At 38.1% G+C, this 25,579-nt stretch overlaps 1 protein-coding gene across 1 annotated transcript in view; it reads right to left on the bottom strand.

The window, feature by feature from the left end:
- The window catches only part of CLCA4 (chloride channel accessory 4), a 31,463-nt gene extending 9,687 nt beyond the window's left edge, over positions 1 to 21,776 (bottom strand). Inside the window, exons 1-7 of the mRNA XM_027536664.1 lie at positions 21,352 to 21,776; positions 16,010 to 16,150; positions 15,722 to 15,869; positions 10,748 to 10,856; positions 8,489 to 8,669; positions 7,934 to 8,152; positions 4,103 to 4,330 (exon numbers count right to left, since the gene is read on the bottom strand). Of these exons, the coding sequence (XP_027392465.1) occupies positions 4,103 to 4,330; positions 7,934 to 8,152; positions 8,489 to 8,669; positions 10,748 to 10,856; positions 15,722 to 15,869; positions 16,010 to 16,150; positions 21,352 to 21,510 (1,185 nt within the window). The 5' untranslated portion in view covers positions 21,511 to 21,776. The remainder of the gene's footprint in view (positions 1 to 4,102; positions 4,331 to 7,933; positions 8,153 to 8,488; positions 8,670 to 10,747; positions 10,857 to 15,721; positions 15,870 to 16,009; positions 16,151 to 21,351) is intronic.
- Positions 21,777 to 25,579: the final 3,803 nt, after the last annotated feature.

The raw sequence follows: 25,579 nt of genomic DNA on the forward strand, positions 1-25,579 counted from the left end.
CTACTTGAGTACAATGACTATGATATCCCATTCTGTGGCACTCAGGAAAATCAGACACCAAGCATATAATGGCATTAAATATTTTTCTGCTTCTTTGGTTCTGTATGCAGCTAGATGCATTAAGAGTTCACCTCAACATTTTTAAAGAAGCTGTTGGTTCCAAATTAGGGTATCCTCAGTATGCTAATAAACAAAAGATATGGAAAGTTCTACACAGGTTAAAAATCTTGTTATATAATTTTTAATTAATCTCTAATAGTCACAAGCACATAACTAAGCATATTAATGGTGCTAAGAGAATATATGACTTACTGAGAATGTGTCCTATTTATGATTTGAACCATTTCCTATAAAGCTAAACAGTTTGAAACACAGAGTTTTGAATCTAGGCACCCATAAGAAAGGATAAAGAGAATTTATCTCAGGAAGGCAACTGTATTTCATCTTCTTTGACAGCTTTATTGGAAGTGGCTTCTTGATACATCATTTTGAGAAACCGAGTCCAGTCCAAGAGGAAAAAAAATGATAGGCTATCAGTGGCTTTCCTGAACTTGTAGTGGAGATGTGTATATGTTTACAAAGAAGGGTTTACAATGTAAAAAATCTTACTAATGCTGGTGTCAGGATACAATGTGACCAGTCTTGTTTCAATTTTTGCAGGTTTTGAGGCAAAGAATGACTGTTATATATAATTTTCAGTTCAGTCAGTTCAGTCGCTGAGTTGTGTCCGACTCTTTGTGATCCCATGGACTACAGCACACCAGGCTTCCCTGTCCATCACTAACTCTCGGAGCTTGCTCAATTCATGTCCATCGAGTCGGTGATATCATCCAACCATCTCACCCTCTGTAGACCACTTCTCTTCCCGCCTTCAATCTTTCCCAGCATCAGGGTCTTTTCAGTTCTTCACATCAGGTGGCCTAAGTGTTGGAGCTTCAGCGTCAGCATCAGTCCTTTCAATTAATATTCAGGACAGATTTCCTTTAGGATTGACTGGTTTCATCTTCTTGCAGTCCAAGGGACTTCAAAGCATCAATTCTTCAGTACTCAACTTTCTTTATAGTCCAACTCTCCCATCCATACATGACTACTGGAAAACCATAGCTTTGACTAGATGGACCTTCTTTGGGAAAGTAATGTTTCTGCTTTTTAATATGCTGTCTAGGTTGGTTATAGCTTTTCTTTCAAGGAGCAAGTGTCTTTTAATTTCATGGCTGTAGTCACCATCTGCAGTGATTTTCAGTTCAGTCAGTTCAGTTCAGTTGCTCAGTCGTGTCCAACTCTTTGCGACCCCATGAATTCAGCACGCCAGGCCTCCCTATCCATCGCCATCTCCCGGAGTTCACTCAAACTGACATCCATCGAGTTGGTGATGCCGTCCAGCCATCTCATCCTCTGTCATCTCCTTCTTCTCCTGCCCCCAATCCCTCCCATCATCAGAGTCTTTTCCAATGAGTCAACTCTTCACATGAGGTGGCCAAAGTACTGGAGTCTCAGCTTTAGCATCAATCCTTCCAAAGAACACCCAGGGCTGATCTCCTTTAGAATGGACTGGTTGGATCTCTTTGCAGTTCAAGGGACTCTCAAGAGTCTTCTCCAACACCACAGTTCAAAAGCATCAATTCTTCGGTGCTCAGCTTTCTTCACAGTCCAACTCGCAGTTATTTTGGAGCCCCCCCAAATAAAGTCTCTCACTGTTTCCATTGTTCCTCTATCTATTTGCCATGCAGCGATGGGACCAGATGCCATGATCTTAGTTTTCTGAATGTACTTTTTTAATATATGTGAAATATGGCTCAATGTATACTAGAACTAAATTAAAATTTAGGAAATGTTTTCATGCATTATAGCATTTATACAGCATCCCAATCACATCCCCCCCTACACATTTGGGAACAAATGAAGATTTAAAGATGAAGCAGGGTTCTCTGTCCTTCATGTCTCCCTTGTATTATTTTATTCACTGAACACTTGCAGTGTGTTATTCACTGTACTGACTGCTGGAGATTCAGCAGGAACTACATGGATTTTGTATTCATGGAAATAATTACATTTAAAGATATTTATTGGGAGTTGGGTGAGAGACTGAGGAAACATAGAGATGATTGGCAAAGGCAAAACTAATATAATCAATAAAGAGAAACTATAATATTAAACTGCTACCATTTACTGAAATTTGCTGTGAGTTAAATGTGTTTTACACATTTTGTAATTTAATCCAACTCCAAACTGTCAACCTGTCCCTAGATTACTACTCTACTACCAGTCTTAATCCTTACATTTTATTTGATACAGGGTAACCAGAGTCATCTTCCCAAAATATGAATTAATTATGTCTTTTGTGCTTAAAGCCCTTCTGTTGTGTTTAAAATACAAACCTCATCGTATTTTTTGAGGGTTTGAAGAATATAGCCATTTTCTACCTGGCAATTACATTTCATTCCCCCTACTTACCAAATCCCAGTGTCACTGGCTTCTATCATTTCTTAAATAATTCAGTTTTTGTTCACCTCATTCCCAAGGGACTTTGCCCTTTTCTTTCTACCTGAATGGCTGGCTCCTTCTCATCCTTCAAATCTTAGCTTAACCATCACCCTTCAGATAGATCCTCTCTTCTAAAGTAGGCTTTGTCCCTCTTTTCCCTCTTACTTAATCACATCACATTTATTTGGTCACTTCACAAGATTATCTCTACAACCTTCAGTTAAAAAAAATAATTGATAGATTTATCTGTATATTATCTGTTCCCAATAAATTAACATGTGAGATTTGCTTCTTACATAAATACGTGTTAATAAATTAAAATATATTATGGTTACTCCCTACAATAAATATGTATTGAATAAATTAAACACGAACAACCCTACAGGCTAACATTCATACTCAATTTTATTGATGAGGTAATTAAAAGCTAGTGAGGTGAAGAATGCTTAGGGTAAGAAATCTGGTAAGTGATTATTGGAGTATGAACCCAGACTTCATGTTAGAAAACTATACTAAAATGCCATTAATTCATAAAACAGGAACATTTGATAGGAGCAAGGATTTTGAAGAATGAATAGAATTTTGGCATGCAAAGACAGAAAAGAAGCATTTTAGACAGGGGAATTACATGTATGGAGGCTGTTAGTACATAGGGGCTTGGAGAACAATGTGTGCAGTAAATTGGTTGACGCATAGAGTATTGGTAAGGGAGAACTGAAAAAAAAGGCTGGCAAGAGAGGTGAGGGCAAGCTTATCATAGAATGAGAAGCTGTTAAATAACATCACACTGAGGAATTCAGACTTTATCTTATGGACTGTGAAGGGACATGTTTTCTATGCAGGAAAATGATGCAATTGATATTAATTTTGAGCTCAAGATGACCATTTGGATAAAAATAAGATTTGTAATAATAATTAGTATGAATTATATGTTTACTATGTAGTATAATGACTATTGTCCTAAGTACAAATGTATCATTTTCTTAAGTCTCATAATAATCCTATAAGTGAAGCGTTCTTATTTTCCTATATTTTATACGTAAGGCATTGGAGACTAATTTCCAAGGAGGCTGATGACTGTGCCTAGATCACATGGCTAGTAAGTAGCATAGCCAGTACTCTGATGATGTCACAACTCATGTTATGACCAGTATTCCTTACCCTAAGTATGATTAACAGTTCTTGCTACATCTGGAACTGTGACAGATAAACATTAGTTTCCCTAACTGAATATAACAGAAGCTAAAATGAGGATTGCTCTGAAGGAGAATCATACCATATAACTTGCTTCATTGCTTAAAATTGGATGACTCTTGCTGCTCAAGCCCTCTTATTTAATTAACATTCCTTGAGCACTGACTGCTGCATGGTAATAAGACAAAGTCTCTGACCTCATTGGGCTTATACTCCAGTGAAACTGTAATAGTCATTTATTTACCCATTACTTTGCTCATCGATTTCTTTTAATGAAAAGATGGGCAAGTGAATTTCTCTATGTGATTAGTTCTCTACTTTTTAGAATTAGTTATGTTAAAATTAGGGAGCAAGTATGAGGAGCATCACTTAACATAAAAATGTTCTAGTAATAAACAAAGTATATTTGAAGTATGGTTTTCACCTGAAATCCTGATTCAATTCCACTGCAGATGGAAGTTCCTCCACTAGCAGCTGTAGGTAAACTTTCCAAGAGCTTTCTTCGTTCACTGCTGCTTATGATTTGGATTAGATTACTTTTGATGGAGGCAGAACTGTCAAAGTGCACCATCCCCACCCAAGATCCATTTTCGACAGTCTGCAGCAGGAAATGTTGGGCCGCTTGGTTCATTCGATTTAGACGATTAGAAGCCTGAATAAAAACGGGTAATAAAACAAGTAATTTTTGACCAGAAAGTAATAGAAGATCACATAAAATGAGTGAACAGACTTTGTTGTTAAAGGTTTTCTATCAATAGTAATTGATGTTATTTAAGAAAGCAAATTTTTTCAGTTGATACAATTAAAAATACAGTTCTGTTTATTATGTAATACAAGGTGGTTTGATTGCTAAGTTGTGTCCGACTCTTTTGCAACTCCATGAACTATAGCCTGCCAGGCTCTTCTGCCCATGGGATTCTCCAGGAAAGAATACTGTAGCGGTTTGCCATTTCCTTCTCCAGGGGATCTTCCTAACCCAGGGACTGAACCTGCATCTTTTGTATTGCAGGTGGTCTCCTGCATTACAGGTGGATTCTTTACCCACTGAGCCACCTGGGAAGCCTTATGTAATACATATGTATAGTATATTAAGGAACACAGGTTTTTAACTAGAGCTGATTCTTGGCTTCTAAGCACCTAAATTAGAGGTGTAGAGGACGGTGGAGGTTGGGTTGGAATTGGGGGGTCTGCTTTATTGACTATGCCAAAGCCTTTGACTGTGTGGATCACAATAAACTGTGGAAAATTCTGAAAGAGATGGGAATACCAGACCACCTGATCTGCCTCTTGAGAAATTTGTATGCAGGTCAGGAAGCAACAGTTAGAACTGGACATGGAACAACAGACTGGTTCCAAATAGGAAAAGGAGTTCGTCAAGGCTGTATATTGTCACCCTGTTTATTTAATTTATATGCAGATTACATCATGAGAAATGCAGGACTGGAAGAAGCACAAGCTGGAATCAAGATTGCTGGGAAAAATATCAATAACCTCAGATATGCAGATGACACCACCCTATGGCAGAAAGTGAAGAGGAACTCAAAAGCCTCTTGATGAAAGTGAAAGAGGAGAGTGAAAAAGTTGGCTTAAAGCTCAACATTCAGAAAATGAAGGTCATGGCATCCGGTCCCACCACTTCATGGGAATTAGATGGAGAAACAGTGGAAACAGTGTCAGGCTTTATTTTTCTGGGCTCCAAAATCACTTCAGATGGTGACTGCAGCCATGAAATTAAAAGACGCTTGCTCCTTGGAAGGAAAGTTACGACCAACCTAGATAGCATATTCAAAAGCAGAGACATTACTTTGCCAACAAAGGTTCATCTAGTCAAGGCTATGGTTTTTCTAGTGGTCATGTATGGATGTGAGATTTGGACTGTGAAGAAGGCTGAGCACCGAAGAATTGATGCTTTTGAACTGTGGTGTTGGAGAAGACTCTTGAGAGTCCCTTGGACTGCAAGGAGATCCAACCAGTCCATTCTGAAGGAGATGAGCCCTGGGATTTCTTTGGAAGGAATGATGCTAAAGCTGAAACTCCAGTACTTTGGCCACCTCATGCGAAGAGTTGACTCATTGGAAAAGACTCTGATGCTGGGAGGGATTGGGGGCAGGAGGAGAAGGGGACGCCAGAGGATGAGATGGCTGGATGGCATCACTGACTCGACGGACATGAGTTTGAGTGAACTCCGGGAATTGGTGATGGACAGGGAGGCCTGGGGTGCTGCGATTCACGGGCTTGCAAACAGTTGGACATGACTAAGTGACTGATCTGATCTGATCTGACTCAAATGTTAGAGACTGGTTGAGTACTCCTAGGATCCTCTGTTCCAGTTGTATCAAGATGAAACTACTCCCCAGGTCCCATAATATCAATATCAAACCAGACCATCATGGACTCCAACTAGAGACTGAAATCTCTCCATTCCCTGGCCACCTGACTAACCAAAAGATGAAATTTACTCTAAATTTCACCTCGCCCATTTCTGCTTCTACACCTAACCACATCCCACCACATTTCCACTAATGGATTAACCGTAATTGGTTCTCTGGTAACCCATTAGGATTCAAGTCCTTATTTTCTAGGTGAATACCCTAGGATGTACACCTTTTCATGCACTGGTCTTTTCCAGTCCCTCAATACCAATTGACCTGTGGCACCTGTTCCCAACACATGCCCAAGTTTCCCTCTGAACTGCTTAGAAACAAATCACAGTGAGGAACTTCTTCTATAATACATCCCCATCTTAGCGGGTTGTGTCGACCATTTTGCTTTACCTTTAAACTTGACTATGCCTGCACCCTGTCTAGGGAAAACTGCTCATCTTCTCTCCCAATTAAGAATCTCATCTCTCCCCAGGGACTCTTCCTAAAACATTGTTATGTGGTGAGGTCTAGCACTCTGATGTTCTTTCTGAAACCCTGTAGTACTGTGGATTATTTCAGCCAGCTATATCATCCTCTGCCATTTCCACTAACTCATCAACCCCCATTTGTTGAATACATTATTCCTGATCTTCAGCATGCTTTATTCTGCCTCAGATGTGCCATCCTTTTGACACATTCCATCTGCTCATTTATAGTCCATTCATTTCAACAATTATTTATTGAATGCCTACATGTGATAAACCATATTCTAGACAAAAGGACACAAAGATGAGACAGACTACTTCAAGTCCTAGGAGACCTGGTTCCTAGATAAGATGGTTTCAAGTCCGAGAGGTATTCATAGAATAGTGGGAGAAAAATGTGTAATTTCAATATAATATATAGTAATAAGGGGAACCCTGATGACTCAACAGGTAAAGAATTTGCCTGAAATGCATGAGACACAGGAGACATGGGTTCAATCCCTGGATCAAGAAGATCCCCTGGAGGAGAAAATGGCACTCCAGTATTCTTGCCTGGAAAAGCCCATGGACAGAGGAGCCTACAGTTCATGGGGTCACAAAGAGTTGGACATGACTGAGTGACTAAACACACACCCAGGTCACTGTGAAAGAACTACAGAAATGCCCTTAGGCCATCCTGGAAAACCAGCCCATGTCCTGGACAAAGTGGATACCTACGCCAAATATTGAAATATAATTAAGTATTAATTCATGATGGGGAAGAGAGTGAAATCTTTCTTTATTCATCTATGAACTTTTCAAGGATATGGATCTCTATTCCTAAAGCCTAGTACAAGCCTAGTACCATTCTCTTAATGTGGTAGAAGGAATGAATGACTGAATCTGGCCATCTCTTCTTGATAGTGATGCTTTTTGTCTATGTATTTGAGCATAAGGAGGTCATTCCTATAGAGAGTATAAATAAGAGAAACATGTTAAGAATCCTCCTGGTTGATCTTGTTCCTTGATTTGGAATGTAGTTTGGAAGCTCTGAATTCACTCTTTCTTCATGCCTGTCAAGTATTTTCAATAGATAAAGGGAGTAAGATTAGGAAATAATTACACATTTCAATCTCCAGTTCTGATCCTGAAACAAAAGCTTTACTAAAGACTTAAAAGTTCTCCTCAATAAACTCTCCATTTTCTGGGAAAGAAAATTCTTGGATTAGGTCCTTCTAACTCTTATTACCATCCTTCTTTCATTATAATGTTCATTGCCCCTCTTGAGGTCAAGATCACAGGAGGTGACAGTACTTAGGCCACCATGCATTTTAGAAGAACCCAGGTGCAGGTAGCAGTCAGAATCTTCTTAGACATTCAATCACTGCCCTGTCCCTACTTCCAGGAAAAATGGGCCCGTGAACTCACCGCCATGCTTCCAGACTTATCGAGAACTAAGCACACAATTCTTTCACTGAACTTTAGCAAGGAGAAGACAGGTGGAGGGGGTGGTGCCAACATAGCCGTTGTGTTTTTAAAATCCTCAGAATTGCTGATCACCTCCCATGTGCTTCTATAATTGCACATTTTGTTTTGTAGAGTCGGAGCTTCTTGGTTATGGCTTTTTTCATTACAGAATTCAGTGACCTAAAAGGTTAATATTATAAAATGAAAAAAAAATTGTATGGGGTGCATTTAAAAACTCACCAACAGATCTGAAAACATTAAAAACCTTTTCTTTAAAAATGCTTATTGAATGAAATATGATTTAAGGGAGGAAACGTCTTAGTAAGGCAGATTTTCAATAATAATAGGTAACACTACTTGAGTGCTTACTGTCTGCCAGTCAATGTTAAAGAATTCTATAAAAATACATGTAATCCCTCAGGTCACCTGCATAGATAATTTATAAACATGATAGCAAGTCCTTTGATTATAAATGTATCAACACAAACTGAAGTAATGATTGATTGGTATACTTACAGAATCAATACCTTGCATAAACATTATGGATGTCTTTTCAGTTTGATCTTTATCAGGGAAGAATTGACAATTTTTTTCATACAGTTTTGTCTTGGAATCAATTCTGCATTCCCTATTTGTTACACAGCTGCCTCCTTCACACATATACACTCTATTCAAGCCAGTGATACTCGTGGAACACCTGAAAATATGTGACAGTTAGTCTTTGAGCCAGTCTAATCATTAAAATTTTTATAAAATATTAAGTGGTCTTCTTGTCAAGGTTGTTAATGATGGTTTTTATCAAGATTTTTATTCTTATTTGTATACCACACACATCCTATTTTGACAGCAAAGTTTAAGTGTTCCCACCAGGTAGCTTATTTGTTTTACAAGAAATTTTTGAGGGAAATTTGAAGTAGAATCTCCTGTCTATGCAAAGGGTGAGTCCACTGGAATTAAATCTTCTGTTGTCCCACTTATACTAGTGACTGTAGGCTCCCCTTTTCCAAACATCTCTCCCAGTAACCTTGTGATGGTAAATACATTGCAGGAATCTGGAAAAGGCATCTCGTGAAATCATTTACTCTTGGTACCACTTTAGCCTAAGACTTTTTGTGTATTCCTCACTCAAAGAAATTTTCTTCAAAAGAATGAAATGTTGCATAGCTACAAGTGTTTGGATTATTCAAGGAGCATTTTTATGCAAAGTGAAATGTGGCTAGAAGGAAAGACTGGGGTTCTGCCAAGGCCAGTAAACAATAGTAGAGGAATTTTAGACATGTGTCTCATTGCATGGAATTTGCAGCAAGTGACAGTGATTGCACCAAATATGTTATAATGTTAGTGTAGCTTATCTTTTCAATGTGTTCCAGTCCAAATTAAAGAAACAGAGACTAGATTTTAGTCAGTAATTTTGTAAGTCTTCTAAATATGTCTATGCCTCTATTGCCCCCAAACTCAGTAAACTTAATAGCATTGCCTATGTTAACAACTTATAACTCAGTTGGTAAAGAATCTGCCTGCAATGCAGGAAACCCTGGTTCAATTCCTGGATTGGGAAGATCTACTGGAGAAGGGATAGCCTACCCACTATAGTCTTCTTGGGCTTCCCCTGTGGCTCAGCTGATAAAGAATCCGCCTGCAATGCGGGAGATCTGGGTTAGGTCCCTGGGTCGGAAAGATCCCCTGGAGAAGGGAAAGGCTACCCACTCCAGTATTCTGGACTGGAGAATTCCATGGACAAGTCAGACATGACTGAGCAACTTTCACTTTCACATGTTAACAACCATGATGAATATTCTGTAGCAGAGACTAGGCTTTTAGGAGAGTATGACCTAAACAAAGAGCTTCCCAGGTGGCACTAGTGGTAAAGAACCCGCCTGCCAAAGCAGGAGACATAAGAGACACGGATTCGATCCCTGGATTGGGATGATCCCCTAGAGAAAGAAGGGCACAACACATTCCAGCATTCTTCCCTGGAGAATCCCATGGACAGAGGAGCCTGGCAAGCCACCGTCCATAGTTTGGCAAAGGGTCAGACACGACTGAAGTGACTTAGCATGCATGCATAATCTAAACAAATGTTATCAAAATAATAATCTTTGAAATATGCATCCTAAAGCTTGGTGCTCTGGTGCTGAGGAAGAATCTTCACTGAAATTTGTGAAAATTTCAAATTTCATTTGAAATTTCACATTTTTTAATAAGTCCCCATCCCCAGCAGGGCATCTAAGATTGATTAAGCAGCTGGCATCCAATTTTACATTTATTACCCCATATATTCTGTTCTCTTGATCTCATAATCAGGAGGATTATCTATGTTAAGTGTGATGCTTCACAGGTATTGTAACGTAAACTTTATTAATCTCAAGAAATTTCTCCTTGGCTCTTTGAAGCTGGTTGATTTCCTACTCAGCTGGCATTCTCCACTACTTGTTTTTTTCATTCTTTTGTAGTGTAAATAATTTTTACCTCCTAGAACTTAGTACAATCCTTCACATAGAGCATTTACTTAGCACAAATGAGTTCTGGCAGCTATGGTAGAGAGATATAAAAATAAATCAACTTGACTGCCAGATGCTCTTGAATCTATGTGTATTTTAAATGGACAAGCAGTTTCTTTCAGGTACATTTTCTTAAAAAACCAAAAAGCTCTGTTTTGTGATATGGCATTCATTACCTGCGTTGGGACAAAAATGAAAGAAAGGCTTTTAAAGGAATCAGTCTAAGGAAAATAAGTTACTGCCAGCAGTAATTTAAAAATGTAAATAGTCATGCCTTGTTGCTTCAATTTTCCTTGACTTTGCTCTGTAGAAAGGCTCATCATCATTGTACTCATCAAATACTCCCCAGCGGAGATGGGCCCACTCATGAACAAGCAGTCTACCTGTAGGAAAATATTTCAAATCCATGATTATATTTTAAGTGACATAACTTGTCCTTCATATTTTAATAAAAAATTTTAAATCCAGAATATTTAAATAGTTGCTAGCATTTGTATTTTGTTTATAAAACACATATTATATTACATTTCATTGGATTAATTATATCATTTCAGCATATTATTTTTTATTCCACATCTGTTAAGTCAACAAACCATTTACTATGTATATGCTAAGGGCAGAACAGTTTGAACTCTGAGTTTTGGTTCTTAGGGGTCAAAAAGTCTTAGATATTACCGTGGTTTTTCAGTCCTACAAAAGTTACTTCTACCACAGAATAAACATATATAAAACACGTCTATGGTATTGAAATTTCATGAAGGTGCAACTTTCAACTGCATAATTGCATATAAAACTGCATAATTTAAAAATGTCTACATATGCTTGTTAAGGGTTGATAATGAAAAAAAGGTTGAAAAACACTGCTGTAGACAAAATATAATTTGAGGATGTCTAAAAGGCAACTCCAAAGAATGCTCAAACTACCACATAATTGCACTCATCTCACACATCAGCAAAGTAATGCTCAAAATTCTCTAAGCCAGGCTTCAGCAATATGTGAAGCATGAACTTCCTGATGTTCAAGCTGGTTTTAGAAAAGGCAGAGGAACCAGAGATCAAATTGCCAACATCCGCTGGATCATGGAAAAAGCAAGAGAGTTCCAGAAAAACATCTATTTCTGCTTTATTGACTATGCCAAAGCCTTTGACTGTGTGGATCACATTAAACTGTTGAAAATTCTGAAAGAGATGGGAATACCAGACCACCGGACCTGCCTCTTGAGAAATTTGTATGCAGGCCAGGAAGCAACAGTTAGAACTGGACATGGAACAACAGACTGGTTCCAAATGGGAAAAGGAGTACGTAAGGCTGTGTATTGTCACCCTGTTTATTTAACTTCTATGCAGAGTACATCATGAGAAACGATGGATAGGAAGAAACACAAGCTGGAATCAAGATTGCCGGGAGAAATATCAATAACCTCAGATATGCAGATGACACCACCCTTATGGCAGAAAGTGAAGAGGAACTCAAAAGCCTCTTGATGAAGGTGAAAGTGGAGAGTGAATAAGTTGCCTTAAAGCTCAACATTCAGAAAACTAAGATCATGGCATCCGGTCCCATCATTTCATGGGAAATAGATGGGGAAACAGTGGAAACAATGTCAGACTTTATTTTTGGGGGCTCCAAAATCACTGCAGATGGTGACTGCAGCCATGAAATTAAAAGACACTTACTCCTTGGAAGGAAAGTTATGACCAACCTAGATAGCATATTAAAAAGCAGAGACATTACTTTGCCAGCAAAGGTCCATCTAGTCAAGGCTATGGTTTTTCAGTAGACATGTATGGATATGAGAGTTGGACTATAAAGAAAGCTGAGTGCTGAAGAATTGATGCTTTTGAACTGTGGTGTTGGAGAAGACTCTTAAGAGTCCCTTGGACTGCAAGGAGATCCAACCAGTCCATCCTAAAGGAGATCAGTCCTGGGTGTTCATTGGAAGGACTGATGTTGAAGCTGAAACTCCAATATTTTGGCCACCTGATGCGAAGAACTGACTGATTTGTAAAGACCCTGATGCAGGGAAATATTGAAGGCAGGAGGAGAAGGGGACGCCAGAGGATGAGATGGTTGGATGGCATCACTGACTCAATTGACATGAATTTGAATAAACCAGGCCTGGCGTGCTGCAGTCCATGGGGTCGCAAAGAATCGGACATGACCGAGTGACTGAACTGAACTGAATGAGGTGATTAATTTACAGTACTTAGCACATATAAGCATTAATTAAATGAAACCAATTATTTTTAATTATATATATTCAGCACTGTCCTAGATACTAAGAAATACAGATATGAGTAAGATAGAGTCCTTGAGTAGGATAATGTTCTAGAGAGTGAGTCAGAACTAAACTTTTTTTCCCTAAGAGTTTCAGGATTAATAGAAGCATAAAGGTTAAATCCAAGCTTGAAATGCACAAAGAAAAATAAGTACATTTTTGTTTTAGCAATATTAGGAAAAACTTTAGTGGAAATTGAAATGGAGAAGTAGAATTTGAAAATGTAGTCTGGTCCACTATAATATGTGTTTCTCCAACTATAATGACCTCATGAGACATGAAAATAGGGGGAAAATACCACCATTATGAAGAAGTCATGTTTCTTCTTTAAACCTTTGCTAATCATATGTGTTCCTCGTACCAGCAGTGTCAGCATCACTTGGGAGCTGACAAGACACATAGAATGTTGTGCCTACTCTAGATCTAATGACTCAGAATTTGGTTATTATTAATAACAAGACCCCTAAATTACTACTCTACACATTAAAGTTTAAAAACACTGTTTTTAGGTTTCTTAGCCAAATGGTGCTAATGAGTGAGCATGAATTATTTATATTCTTCAGTGTGGGAAGAAAAAGCTCTCATATCGACTGTGATAGAAATATGGTGAATTTTAAGAAAATTCATATCTGCCTGCATCTGTGGTTCCTTTTTTAGGAACAGTCCACGTCAGATTGACTTTCTTTTCAGCTCATGGCTGGTTGCCTGGCTCCCATGGTTTCCTCAATTTGTTGAAAGAATAAAATTCAGGTACTCTGACCACACATGTGCTATGGTGTGCTGTTCTTAGTCGCTCAGTTGTATCTGACTCTTTGTGACCCCATGGACTGTAGCCTGCCAGGCTCCTCTGTCCATGGGGATTCTCCAGACAAGAATACTGGAGTGAGTTGCCATGTCCTCCTCCAGGGGATCTTCCCAACCCAGGGATTGAACCCAGGTCTCCCATATTGCAGGTGGATTCTTTACTGTCTGAATCACCAGGGAACCCCAAGAATACTGGAGTGGGTAGCCTATCCCTTCTCCAGGGCACCACATATACAAAAGGGTAATTATGTGAGGCGATGATATGTTAATTAGCTCAACCATGGTATTCATTTTACTATGTATGTGTATGTGAAATCATTGTGTTATACATCTTAATTGTATATAGTTGTTATTAAAAAGCAGTTCCTCTGACTTAGAATTCCATTCCTATCTCAATTATTGGCTCAGCTCCTACTAGTCTTGTTTTTACTCCAATAGTATTTCACTGTGTGTGTGTACACTTCTACTGTCTACTTTGGAGGCAGCTTCCAGACAAACTTAACTGCTGCTTGAGGGTCCAAAAACTCTTTCCAGGGAACTATTGTTTTGCTGTTATCATTTTTATTACAAATTGCATAGATTTTGAAGAGTTTCTTCATCTTATTTCCTCCCAAAGCCCTATTGTTTTTAAGGCATTGTTTTCCAGAATTTGAGTTTTCCCACAAACATATGTATCACTTTATGGGAGAAATATTTGTCTAAGAAAGAGGGGGAAACTCAGTTATGGGATGGGGCAAGCTGAGGAGTGTGGGAAAAGAATAAGAGCTCCAGTGGGGGCATTATTTTTAAAAACTGAAGAAAATTTTCCTCTTCTAAGACAGGTGGAGATGGAAGGAGATGTACATGGACATGAGTTTGGAAGTAGAAAGGTAGAAGGTAGGGGTTTCTACTTTCTCAATCAAGGCATTCATTAACTTATAAGGTGGAAAAGATTGGTTATTGGTCTTAAGAAAAGTGATAGATATTTAGAACAACTGTTAGGGGGAATGAGCAAGATGAGAGGAAGCAAGTCCAATCATTATTGAGTAGATTTGAGAGCTTCATTGACCTTGTGAAACGTGTTTTTAAAAACAGTACCAATTAATTTTATAATTTTCTTTCAAAATCTTGGAAACATACTACAGGAGTCAAAAGAAACTGCCTAGAAATTCAGTATGGAGAAATGGCAAGTTGAATACAACATAAGGATAAAAGTGGTAAGGGAGTTGTGCTATTTACACTAGTAGGTGGCATGACTGACTTTGCTGGACACGCCAAGTAGAAAAGAAACTGTATCTAGACAGGCACCAGGGACTAAGGGTGCCAAGCACAACAAGCATGGTCAGACCAAATTAAGGGGGAGAGGCAAGGCTGGGATGGGGTGATGGGCTTTAGGACAGAGGCGGAGAACAAGTCCAGAAAATGTTGAGGACAAGGATTGACTTGTTTGACACAGATAAAAGACTAAATAATGTTCATTGAAGGGGCAGTACAAGAGGAAAAGGTGGTTCTGGGGAGTGTGAATTTAACAAGTGTTTTATTGATTAGTGAGGAGTTGGACACTGCTTTGACAGTGATTTTCATTTTCATCTGAAATATAATGTGCTTTAGTTCATTTCAAACAGTGATCTTAACGCTTAGATTGAACTAGAGGAAATTGTCATTTTCATAGGTAAAAATGATCACTTATAAACAAGTTCATCTGGTTCAAAGAATGGGTTGAATAATAATATCAGCAGCTACCAGCCTATTAGTGTTTTCTCTTGGCCAGGAACTGTCATCTTGGCCCTTTTGATTTTGCCTTGCCTCTGCCTTTCATGGAGGTGGCATGTGATTAATATCCAGCAATGGAGAACTGAAAAATTAAAATCTAAAATGTGTTCCTAAAGCAAAAAATTTATCATGGCTGTCCCATATTCAAATTTCTGTAGAAACCATACTGAGTACACTTAACAAGAATTATCTAGTTTAATGTTTCCAACAATTCTATAAGGCAGGAGCAGCTCCTCTATTCATCATTTTTAAAGGAAATAAGTACAGAAAGTCTTGGTCATTTGTCCAAGGTCACACACAGAGGAGTGACCTTGGAGTTGGGATTTAAGCCTACGAGGCTTGTATACTGAACATGGATATAAATCTACATGTTGGAATCATTGCAAAATATTTGTTTTAACCAAAATTCTTACCTGATGGTCCAAATTCATTTTGCTTGTTTCCAAGTACAAAGTCAGGAGTGAAATGAATATATTCTCCTTTTTCTTCACAGGCTGTGAATTGCTTAGTATATGGTTCATCTCTACCTGGGAGTGTAGGTGGAGCAACTCTAACATCAGCCTGAGAACGTTTAAAAAGGTGTTTAAAAGATCAGAATAGAAATTATAACATTTGTCTGAAAAATTCTGAAATGATTAATTAACATCAAATTTGAGAAGCAGCAGAGAAAATATTTTTAAGAAACGCCTTTTGATTCTTACATGTTTGTAGCTTTCATGTTTTGGCCTCTTGTATTGAGTGATGCTCTTCCAGTTCTCTGGAATTAATATTGATACATTTTTGAAAAAAAATCTCTTTTCCGTGGCTTCAAACAGGTAAGTAGATGCATCAATCACCATGTTCTGTTATTATAGGAAAAAAGAGAAGTTAGGCTGGCCAAGGGACAGTAGACTAAATGAACAGGCAAGCATCACAGGCATTTCTCACCTTTAGTCATTAAAAAAAAAAGCAACTGACTGGTGAGCAGGGTTTCTGATTCAAAAATCAAAATCTGTCATCGTCAGTTCAAAATTATGACTTAATTTGCACATTTAACAGCTTTCAGTCTTCTATAATCCTACATCAAAAGGCAAATACTTATGTTTACATTATGAGGAATTGATTAATATGATAAAGGGCATGGACTTTGGAAGCAGCTAGACTTGGTTTTAATGCCAGCTTAAGCCTCTTGCTATTAAAATTTGACTGGTTTATGTGACTGCTTTGAATCTCAGCCTTCTTATTTATTTACTATACTCTTAAAACATATCTTTAAGGATGATATAAACATGAAATGAGTTATAAATAAGTGTTCTACACAAGGTAGTCATAAAACTCATTGATATCATCACTATTATAATTACTAGTAAGGAACAGCCTTACCTGATGCAAATTGAGAAAAACAGTTTATATGGATGGGTCATAGAAGTTTTCACTACCTCCCAGGAGGGGCAGTTGGGTTGGGAGCACAGGGAGTGGAGGAATGGAAAAGTTCATAGGAGAGGCAGAGCTTTTTTAGGCAGAGCTTCTAGCTCTGCCATCAGGGTGAAAAGAATATATATTATATTATTCATATCCTTATATTATTAGTATCCAAAACCCAAAAATGTTAGGATTAATAAGATAAATAGTTCCTCAAAAGAGCTTATTATCTAGTGGAGGAAATAGATGGTTGAAAGGTTCTTTGGTGATTTATTCTACATGATCAAATCCACTGAAAAATTGAGGAATACTGGGTTCTGGATGATGATGTTACCCTATTCATGTTGCTGGCAAACAGCACAGTCTACAGTATTTTTTATTTGAAAATATATCCTCCTTTTCAATTCTTTCTGACCTAAGACCAGAATATAACTCTTCTTCAGAAATTCCAAGGATTTCTTCCTTTTTCTCTGGAAGATGGTCTAGTGTGCTCTTAGTGTACTGAAGAGATCATTAAAGTGATTAGGCTTACTTAGAGCAGGGATCAGCCAGAAGCCAGAGTACAGAACTGAAGACCAGAGGACTGGCTGGTGGTGTGACAAGGTCTTTATAGAGCTCCCAAAGTAGGTTGGAGGTTACTTTTCAATTGATTATAATTATATTTTTCCAAGTATTCAAGCAAAAACCCATGAAGTTTCTGACTTCTACTTTCCCTCAACCCTTCTCTATCCCACACATCTAAACCATCAGCAAATTTCTCCATAATACTCTCAGAAAATGTCCAGGATCACAGCACATTAATGATCTCTCCCACAATATCTCCATTCCTATTCACCATCACTTTTCATCTGCTGCAGCTTCCTACTAATGTCCCTTGACACCTCTATGCTCACAACTTATATGGGATGGGTGATAAGTGGAAGCCCTGTAGAGAGTATCCTCAACGCTGCCATCAGAGTGATCTCAGAATAAGCAAGCTAGAGCACACCCGACCTCTGCTCAGATCCTTCTGTGGATTTCATCTCACTCGAAATAAAAGCCCAAATCTTTCTAGTGGTCTGGGCCCTGCGACCTCTCCAACTTCAGCTCTCCTCAGTCTTCTTCCTGCTCATTCATAGTTGTTTCCTTGGTCACATCAAACATGCTGTCACCTCCATGCCACTGCAACTGCTGTCCCCTCCCCAGATTTTCAATGAGTCTTCCCTCACAAATCTCAGGCCTCTGCCCAGATATCACATCTAGTGAGACATTTTCTGACCACCCTGCATGAAACAGTAACCCACATTCTCTCCCTACCCTAGCTCTACAAAGACTGCCTGTCTCCCTTTGCTGATTTATTTTACTACATACCAACTTACTACTACAGACTTGTTTATATTGACTTTTTATCATTATCTGTATCATCTGAAGAGAGTATATACTGAAAGAGATCAGGAGCTTTAAGAAAATTCACTACTTTCTCACCTGGAATACCATAAGCAAGCATTTAATAAATCATTGTTTAAAGAACAGACAAGTCCAATCGCTAATTTACAGATAGGAAAGAGAGGAGGATCACATGTGCTGACGACCAGCAAGCAAACTGGGTTCTGAGCCAGGAATCAGTCAGAAGCTAGGGTACAGAAAACTGAAGATCCAGAGGACTGGCTAGGAGTTTGGAAGAGGACTTCAGAGATCTCCTAAGTTAGACTGAAGATTACTTCATCACTGGCCTAAAGCAGATGAAATAATTTTCTACCTAAGTATGTTCCCTAAGAATGTCTCTCCTCTCTCTTTGTTTTGGATCTTAATTTAGATCTCAATCAGTTGTTTTCTGCTTAAAGTGATGACTCTCTCTGTCCCTTTGAGTGTATCTGGCATATAGTAAATTGAATTGCAGTACAGTTTGGGAAAATAAGATCACTGCATACAGTTTAGTGGGCTGCGAATTGTACAAGCCCACGGGATTCAGTTTATTTTGTAGTCTTGTAATGCTATATAGCTGTCTTGGGTAGTGGTGTGTTTATAAAGTCATGGAGGGATTTCAAATACCCTATATCAGGTGACTTTGATACCTTGGGGCCTGCTGGGGTGGCTAATAATGGTTCTCAGAGGCTTCCATGCAGAATTTTATAATATTCCATCTAAATTCCTTCTCAGAATTCCTATAATATCCTAGTTTGATCAAAGAAGATTAAGATATTAATGTTTCAAAAAAAAAAGTACTCTTAAACCCAAAAGACACATGAATAAAAGGAATAAGGAAAAGTTGACAATTGAAACTCAGGTCATAAATTATGAATCAATTCAACATATCTTACTATGGTCAGATAGTATCCCAAGAATAAGAGTCTGTTCACTGTTCACCCTTTACAAAAAGAGTGATTTTTGTTATCTTGTATAAAGTGGATCTCAAATCCAGATCTATCAGCCTTCAAAACCCGTGTGCAGGATCTCAGCTCTGATTGTACTATTTAACTTGACCTTGGGAAAATTATTTCCTTTTCCAAATCCCAGTTTTCCCTTCTATATAGTCTGGATGAGAGTATTTCACAAGGTTGTCTGAAAATATCAACGTAAGGACTTTGTAGAAGACTCAGAGAATGCCAGAAAACATTCTTCTAATCTAGGAATGTCTGCTAAACATTGAACTTTTACATTCAATAGAGAACCATTTTAACAAATGTTTTGCCCCTACAAACAATTCTTCCAAATGCTGTTTCCTGAGCTTCAGTTAGTTTTGATATTGATCAACTAGATACTAAAAAGCTATCATTCACAATCAATTATAGTAACTGCTACTCAAGCCTGTGTTCATCAGTAAATTAATCTTTTTATTTTCCTGGAATTAAAAATGTACCAGTAAGTAAATACTGCTGTGCTTAAGATTATACAGAATGAATGATAAATGGCAGCCACAATATCACCTGCTCACGATTCAGGTCAAGCTCATCAGCTTCTGATGGATAAAAACACCCATGGGGAAAGCAGAAAGTGAGAATTTAAGGAAACAATAGTTAAGGAGTTAAATATAAGGAGTTAGTAAATGTTGAGGTGAGGGACAGGGAGAATTAATTTACATGGCTGTAACACCAGTCTCTCTATTACATGGAACGTTAAAGTTGGATGAAACAATAGATATGAGTCTTTGGTTCAGTCCTGGAAACTTTCTCTTGTCTACCCACTCTTCCGAGTGAACTCAGTCACTCTCATGGCTTGAAATCTCATCTACACACTGATGACTCCCAAGTTTTTATCTCTCCCTAGATTTCCTCCTTGAATTCAGATTCATATCGCCATCCATATGGATATCTAATGGGTTTCCCAGGTGGCTCTAGTGGTAAAGAACCCATCTGTCAATACAGGAGACATAAAAGACTCAGGTTAGATCCCTGGGTGGGGAAGACCCATAGAGAAAGAAATGGCAAAAGCATCTCAAATTCAAAATTTTGCAAACTAACTTCTGATCTCCCAGCCACGAAATTTTCTCCACTTAAGTCTTTCCCTTCTCAATCAATAATAATACCACCCTTCCAAGTGTTCAGACCAAAACCCTTGAAGTCTTCTGTGACTTTTATTTTTCCCTCTTCCCTTCCCCTACCCCACACATCTAAATCATTAGCAAACTTGTCTATGATAAGCTCATGGCAAAGAACACGTTCAGGATCACACCACATTAATGATGTCTACCACAGTATCCCCGTTCATAGTCACTGTCATTTCTCACTCCCAGCAGCTCCGTACACAGGGTCCCTCAATACTTCTGTGTTCTAACAGAGCTTATACAAGATGAATGACATGGGAAAACCCTCTACAGTGTTTCCTCAACACTGCAGACAGAATGACTCCAGAACAAGCACAAGCGAGCACACCTCTCCTCGTCCACGGATTATGATTTCTCTCAGAGTAAAAGTCCAGATCTTTCCAATGGCCTGGGCCCTGCTACCTTTCCACCTGCAGCTCTCCCCCGCTCTTCCTCCTGCTCATTCCCAGTTGTTTCCTTGGTCACATCAAGCATACTGTCATCTCCATGCTGCTGCACCTAGTGTCCACTCCCAAGGTTTTCAGTGGGCTCTCCCCTCACTCATCTCAGGTCTCCACCCAGACGTTACATCTAGTGAGACATTCCCTGACTACCCTGCATGAAACAGTAACCTGCATTCTCTCCTTACCCTAGCCCCACCATCACTGCCTATCCCCTCTGCCAGTTTATTTTACTGCATAGCAACTTACTACCATGAACCTGCTGTACATTGACATGTTTTTATTATCTGTATCATCTGAAGAAAATATATACTTCATGAGATCAAGAGTTTTTAAAAAATCCACTGCGCTGTCTCCTGTCATGCCATAGCAAGCATTCAGTAAATCATTATTTAAAGAACATACAAGTCTAGTTGCTAACTTACAGATGGAGAAACAGAGGATGAGGGAGGCCCCATGCCACGTCTTTGATCTTATGGTGGAACAGGGTAGAACCTTGTCTGGAACCTTCAATTTCCACTGCCTATTCCAGCGTTATTTTATTTTCTTTTTTTACTGCACCTTGGTGCTTTTAAACTTCCTGGAGTACTGAGAAGTTTCCATTGTAGTTATTAACTACTATATATATATATATATTTTCTCATCAATTCAAACAGAAGAAATCCCATTACTTTCTTACCTGTATCTTTTCAATTAGTGTTTCATCTTCTGGCACAGCGGGGTCTATAGCAATGATAATGCCCTCGTAGCCATTGTTATTCAGCCGAACAAGGGAAGTATTGGACCCCTGCAGCAGGTATAGCATTAAGAGGAAGACAAAACTTCTGAATAACCCCATTGTTCTTCTTGAGTTGGTCCAGGCCCCAGTGTTGTTCAAGGGGCATTTCTTTCACCTTTAATCCCTCCACATATATATACACATACTCCTGAACATTATCAATGTTGGCTAGTTACGGGACTTTGACTGTATAAAGGTCAAAGTTACATATTTTTAGAAAATATTTGACTTCAGATTACACAATTGTTTTATTGTATGTTACTGTAAAATGACCTGAATCATAGATGAGTTCAGAACTTTTTATAAAATACATTGCACATATTCCTTTTGGGACATATTTTCTATGCTTTCTAATTCTGGCTAATTTCCTCAGTATAGACATATACTTTGTATTTTCTGAAGAGTGCAATGTGAAAATAAATAAAATTTCATCATGATATTATTAGAAACAAAAATGCTAATTTTGTTAATCAGTTTTACAGTGATTTAACTATTATTTAGATTATTTACTAACAGTAAAAATAAGAGAATGTTAAGATTACTAAATGTAAATAATGTCAAATTAGGTAAGATGGCTTTGAAAATTAAATTAAGTATTTTAAAGACTGATAAGTTAAGGGAAATTTAATAAAGTTATTAGAGTAAATTTTTAAAAACCCTGTCCAGTAAAGAATGAATAGAATTTGTTTTTAATCAATTATATAAAAAAAGAATGGTATGTGTTGGTTATTATTGAGACAGAGTGAATCATCTTAACAGTTAACATTTATTCAGTACTTACCAGGGCAGAGATTCTTTCACTTACTCCTTACTGCAACTCTGTAACATAAGTATGAATATTATTTTCATTTTATACTTGGGGAAACCGAGGCACACACTTTTAGTACCTTGCCAAGATCACATAGCTAGTGAATGGCAAAGTCAGTATTTGAACCCAATATGCTTACTCCAGAGTTTTATCATACTCCACAATAAGGCAATATTGTCTTATAAGGCAAATAATATAATAAGTTTTTTTAATGGAAAAAGGGGGTCAGGATAGGAATTATAATGATGAGTTAGGTATATCTAGTCCTAAAGAAAAGGAACCAGGACTCATCAGAAATCCAGAAGAGAACTAAAAATAAAATAATAAAAAATATCTTTAAATTAAGAGCTTAAGTAGGAGGATACCTGTGTCACATTCTGAACAAGCAAAAGATTTTTATCAAGATAGAAGTTTTATCATATGTGTTCAGATTCTGACCTCTTAGGTAGCATCTCACACCCTCCTTCCATTCATTCAGGAATATTATGGAATAACTTTACATTCATAGAATTGATATTTTATGCAAGATACAGGGTGGAGCTGCTATATTAGCCACTGCAGGTGAATTGTGATTACCTGGAGGGATTAGACTGCTGCTGCTGCTGCTACGTCGATTCAGTCATGTCCGACTCTGCTCGACCCCATAGATGGCAGCCCACCAGGCTCCGCAGTCCCTGGGATTCTCCAGGCAAGAACACTGGAGTGGGATGCCATTTCCTTCTCCAATGCAGGAGAGTGAAAAGAGAAAGGGAAGTCGCTCAGTTGTGTCCGACTCTTCGCTACCCCATGGACTGCAGCCTACCAGGCTCCTCCATCCACGGGATTTTCCAGCCAAGAGTACTGGAGTGGGGTGCCATTGCCTTGACAAATATATACTAGGCAGTCTTTCTTGGTTTCCTCACTGACCTCACTTCCTACTTCCCCCTGCCTCTCCCTGAACTCCAGCTTAGGGGCTTCAAGCACACTGAGCAAGGTCTCATCCCATAGAATGCTCAAGAAATTGTTTTTAACTGATGGACTGACTGGACTAGTGAAGGACTACCATTTTAACCCCAAATAAAAACATATCACAGTGCATAAACAGAAACTTGTTTGAGGTCTCTGAAATGTTGGAGAAACATGGGAGCTCAAATCTTCCCTAACGTTTGGGGGATATATAGGTTATTTTCAGGAGAGGCCCTTGCTCCCTCAATAAAATCAGGAAACTCTTGGCTAGAATGTTGGAAAAGAGATCCTTCATCTTTGCCAGAGGTGTTAGGAAAAGCTCCCTTCAAGTACTAGATACATGATGCCCCATGACAATAGACAAATATTTATCACATTCTCCTTTTACTTGTTCCTGGAAGCCCAGAAAGGAGTGATGCTTTGTAGAGCTTGAAAAGGGACCACCATGGAAAGGAAGATGATTGTATGCCCTGACTTATTTTTCCATATATTTCCTTTGCTGAATTTCTAATGCTAGTTGTAAAGAGGGAATGATAATTGTAAAGATGGTATCTCAGAGCTATCCCCTTCTATAACTAGTCCGCCTCTTCCAGATTCCTAGTTGGTTGGTCCAGCTTCAAAGGTCTCCATCAACTCAACCTCATGTGGGCCTTAGGGGCAGAGACTGGCTGGTCAAAAATCAGAAAAGGGTCTAAATAAATAAATAAATGGGTCTAAATCAAATCATGCTTAGGGAAAGAGGCTAACTTATAGGGCACTTCGAAGGGTTGGATTTCCTTGTCTATTACTGAACCAAGGAGCTTAGAAAAAATTTAGTTGTTACCCAACATAACAAAGAGTTGGACACAACTTAGCCACTGAGCAACAACAACAACAGATCAAAACTTATGATTTCACAGCTATTACTGTTACAGTGATACCAAATACTGTTTTTTTTTTTTTTCCAAGTGAGTTGATTTAAAGCTATATTAAGAAAATAGTAGAATGGGTACATGAACATGGTAACAAAGAGTCTGGCATGACTAAGTGACTTCACTTTTCACTTTCAGGTTGATATATGCAATATTAAAAATTGTTTAAAATTTTCAAATATAGTTACTATGAATTGTTTTTATATAATACTTTTATTATGCATGAAAAACTTTATTCAGCTTCAAAATACAGGGTTTTATTAAGTTTAGTTTTCACATGATAACCCAAAGAGAAAATTGTTGGTAGAATTTGATTAATAATAGATTCCAATGGGTAACAGTATCTATTATATAGTATCAACGTTTGAGTGAGCATTTAGAAAACTTACATTTACTGTGTTAATAATTCCCTATTCTACTCTCTTTCTGTCCCAAGTAGGCATTTTATTGGCTGCCATAAATCATGGTGAATTCACATTTGAATGAGTAACACTGTTTTCCAAGAGCCATAAAGCAAGCAAACAAACATGTTTCTCCTTGCTATTTTACATTTATCAAAAAGAGCAGAAGTCTCTTACACTCTTCACAGGGGGAATCAATATGCCAAGTTAAGAAAATGAGACATTAATTTTATGTTTTTTCTTTTTAACATTCCATCCCAGATTCTCCTCTTTTTTGGGAATTTAGGTGAGTAACACTGAATTCTCCAGGGAGAGTCACATTTCTGATTGCCATAGTCACACAGGATCTCTTGTCAAGGGATTTTTAAATCATGAGTCAGTCACACGGTACGACAGTAACAGCCAGTTTCTTTCCTTATGAAAAGAGGATTTGGATTGGCATTATTGAGGCAGGAATACAGTCTATGATTTCACTTTTGATTTCCTTGAAGGAATGATGTTTGTAATATCTTCATTTTTAAAAAATGAAAAGAGTTTCTTTCTGAATTGTAAAACTGAGTTACTCCCCCTTAAGAAATTTCCTGAAGGTAATGAGTTCTCCACTAATAACACAGAATTTAGGGTATAAATAGGTTGGAATTCCTCCTTTGATATTGTTTCTTCCTCCTCCTTTTGTGGATCTTCCTATCCGCACTGTGTATATTCTGTTCTAGATTACTTGTGCTAAGCACACATTGGTCAGAATCCTTTCCTGCCTTCTAGAGCCAAGTCTGGAAATCAATCTCTCTTTCTCTACCACTAGCACACAATTTATGAGAGGTTGTGGTTCCCTCCATACCTAATTAGATAAGTACCTGCTTTTCAAACTACGTTTTGGAGATAGTAGAGGGAGTATGTTTCTGAGTTCTAGACCTGGAGAGAAGCATTAGAAATCCCAACTGTTTCTTCAGGTCAGACCATATTTCTTAGTCCAGGTTTGCCATTGATCTAGCCAATATTTTGATTTTCTAACTCCTAAACCCGTTTCCAAATTAGTTCCAACTTCTGAAAAGGAAATGGCTGGG

The sequence above is a fragment of the Bos indicus x Bos taurus genome, chromosome 3, assembly GCF_003369695.1.
Source record: "Bos indicus x Bos taurus breed Angus x Brahman F1 hybrid chromosome 3, Bos_hybrid_MaternalHap_v2.0, whole genome shotgun sequence".
Taxonomy (NCBI): Eukaryota; Metazoa; Chordata; class Mammalia; order Artiodactyla; family Bovidae; genus Bos; species Bos indicus x Bos taurus.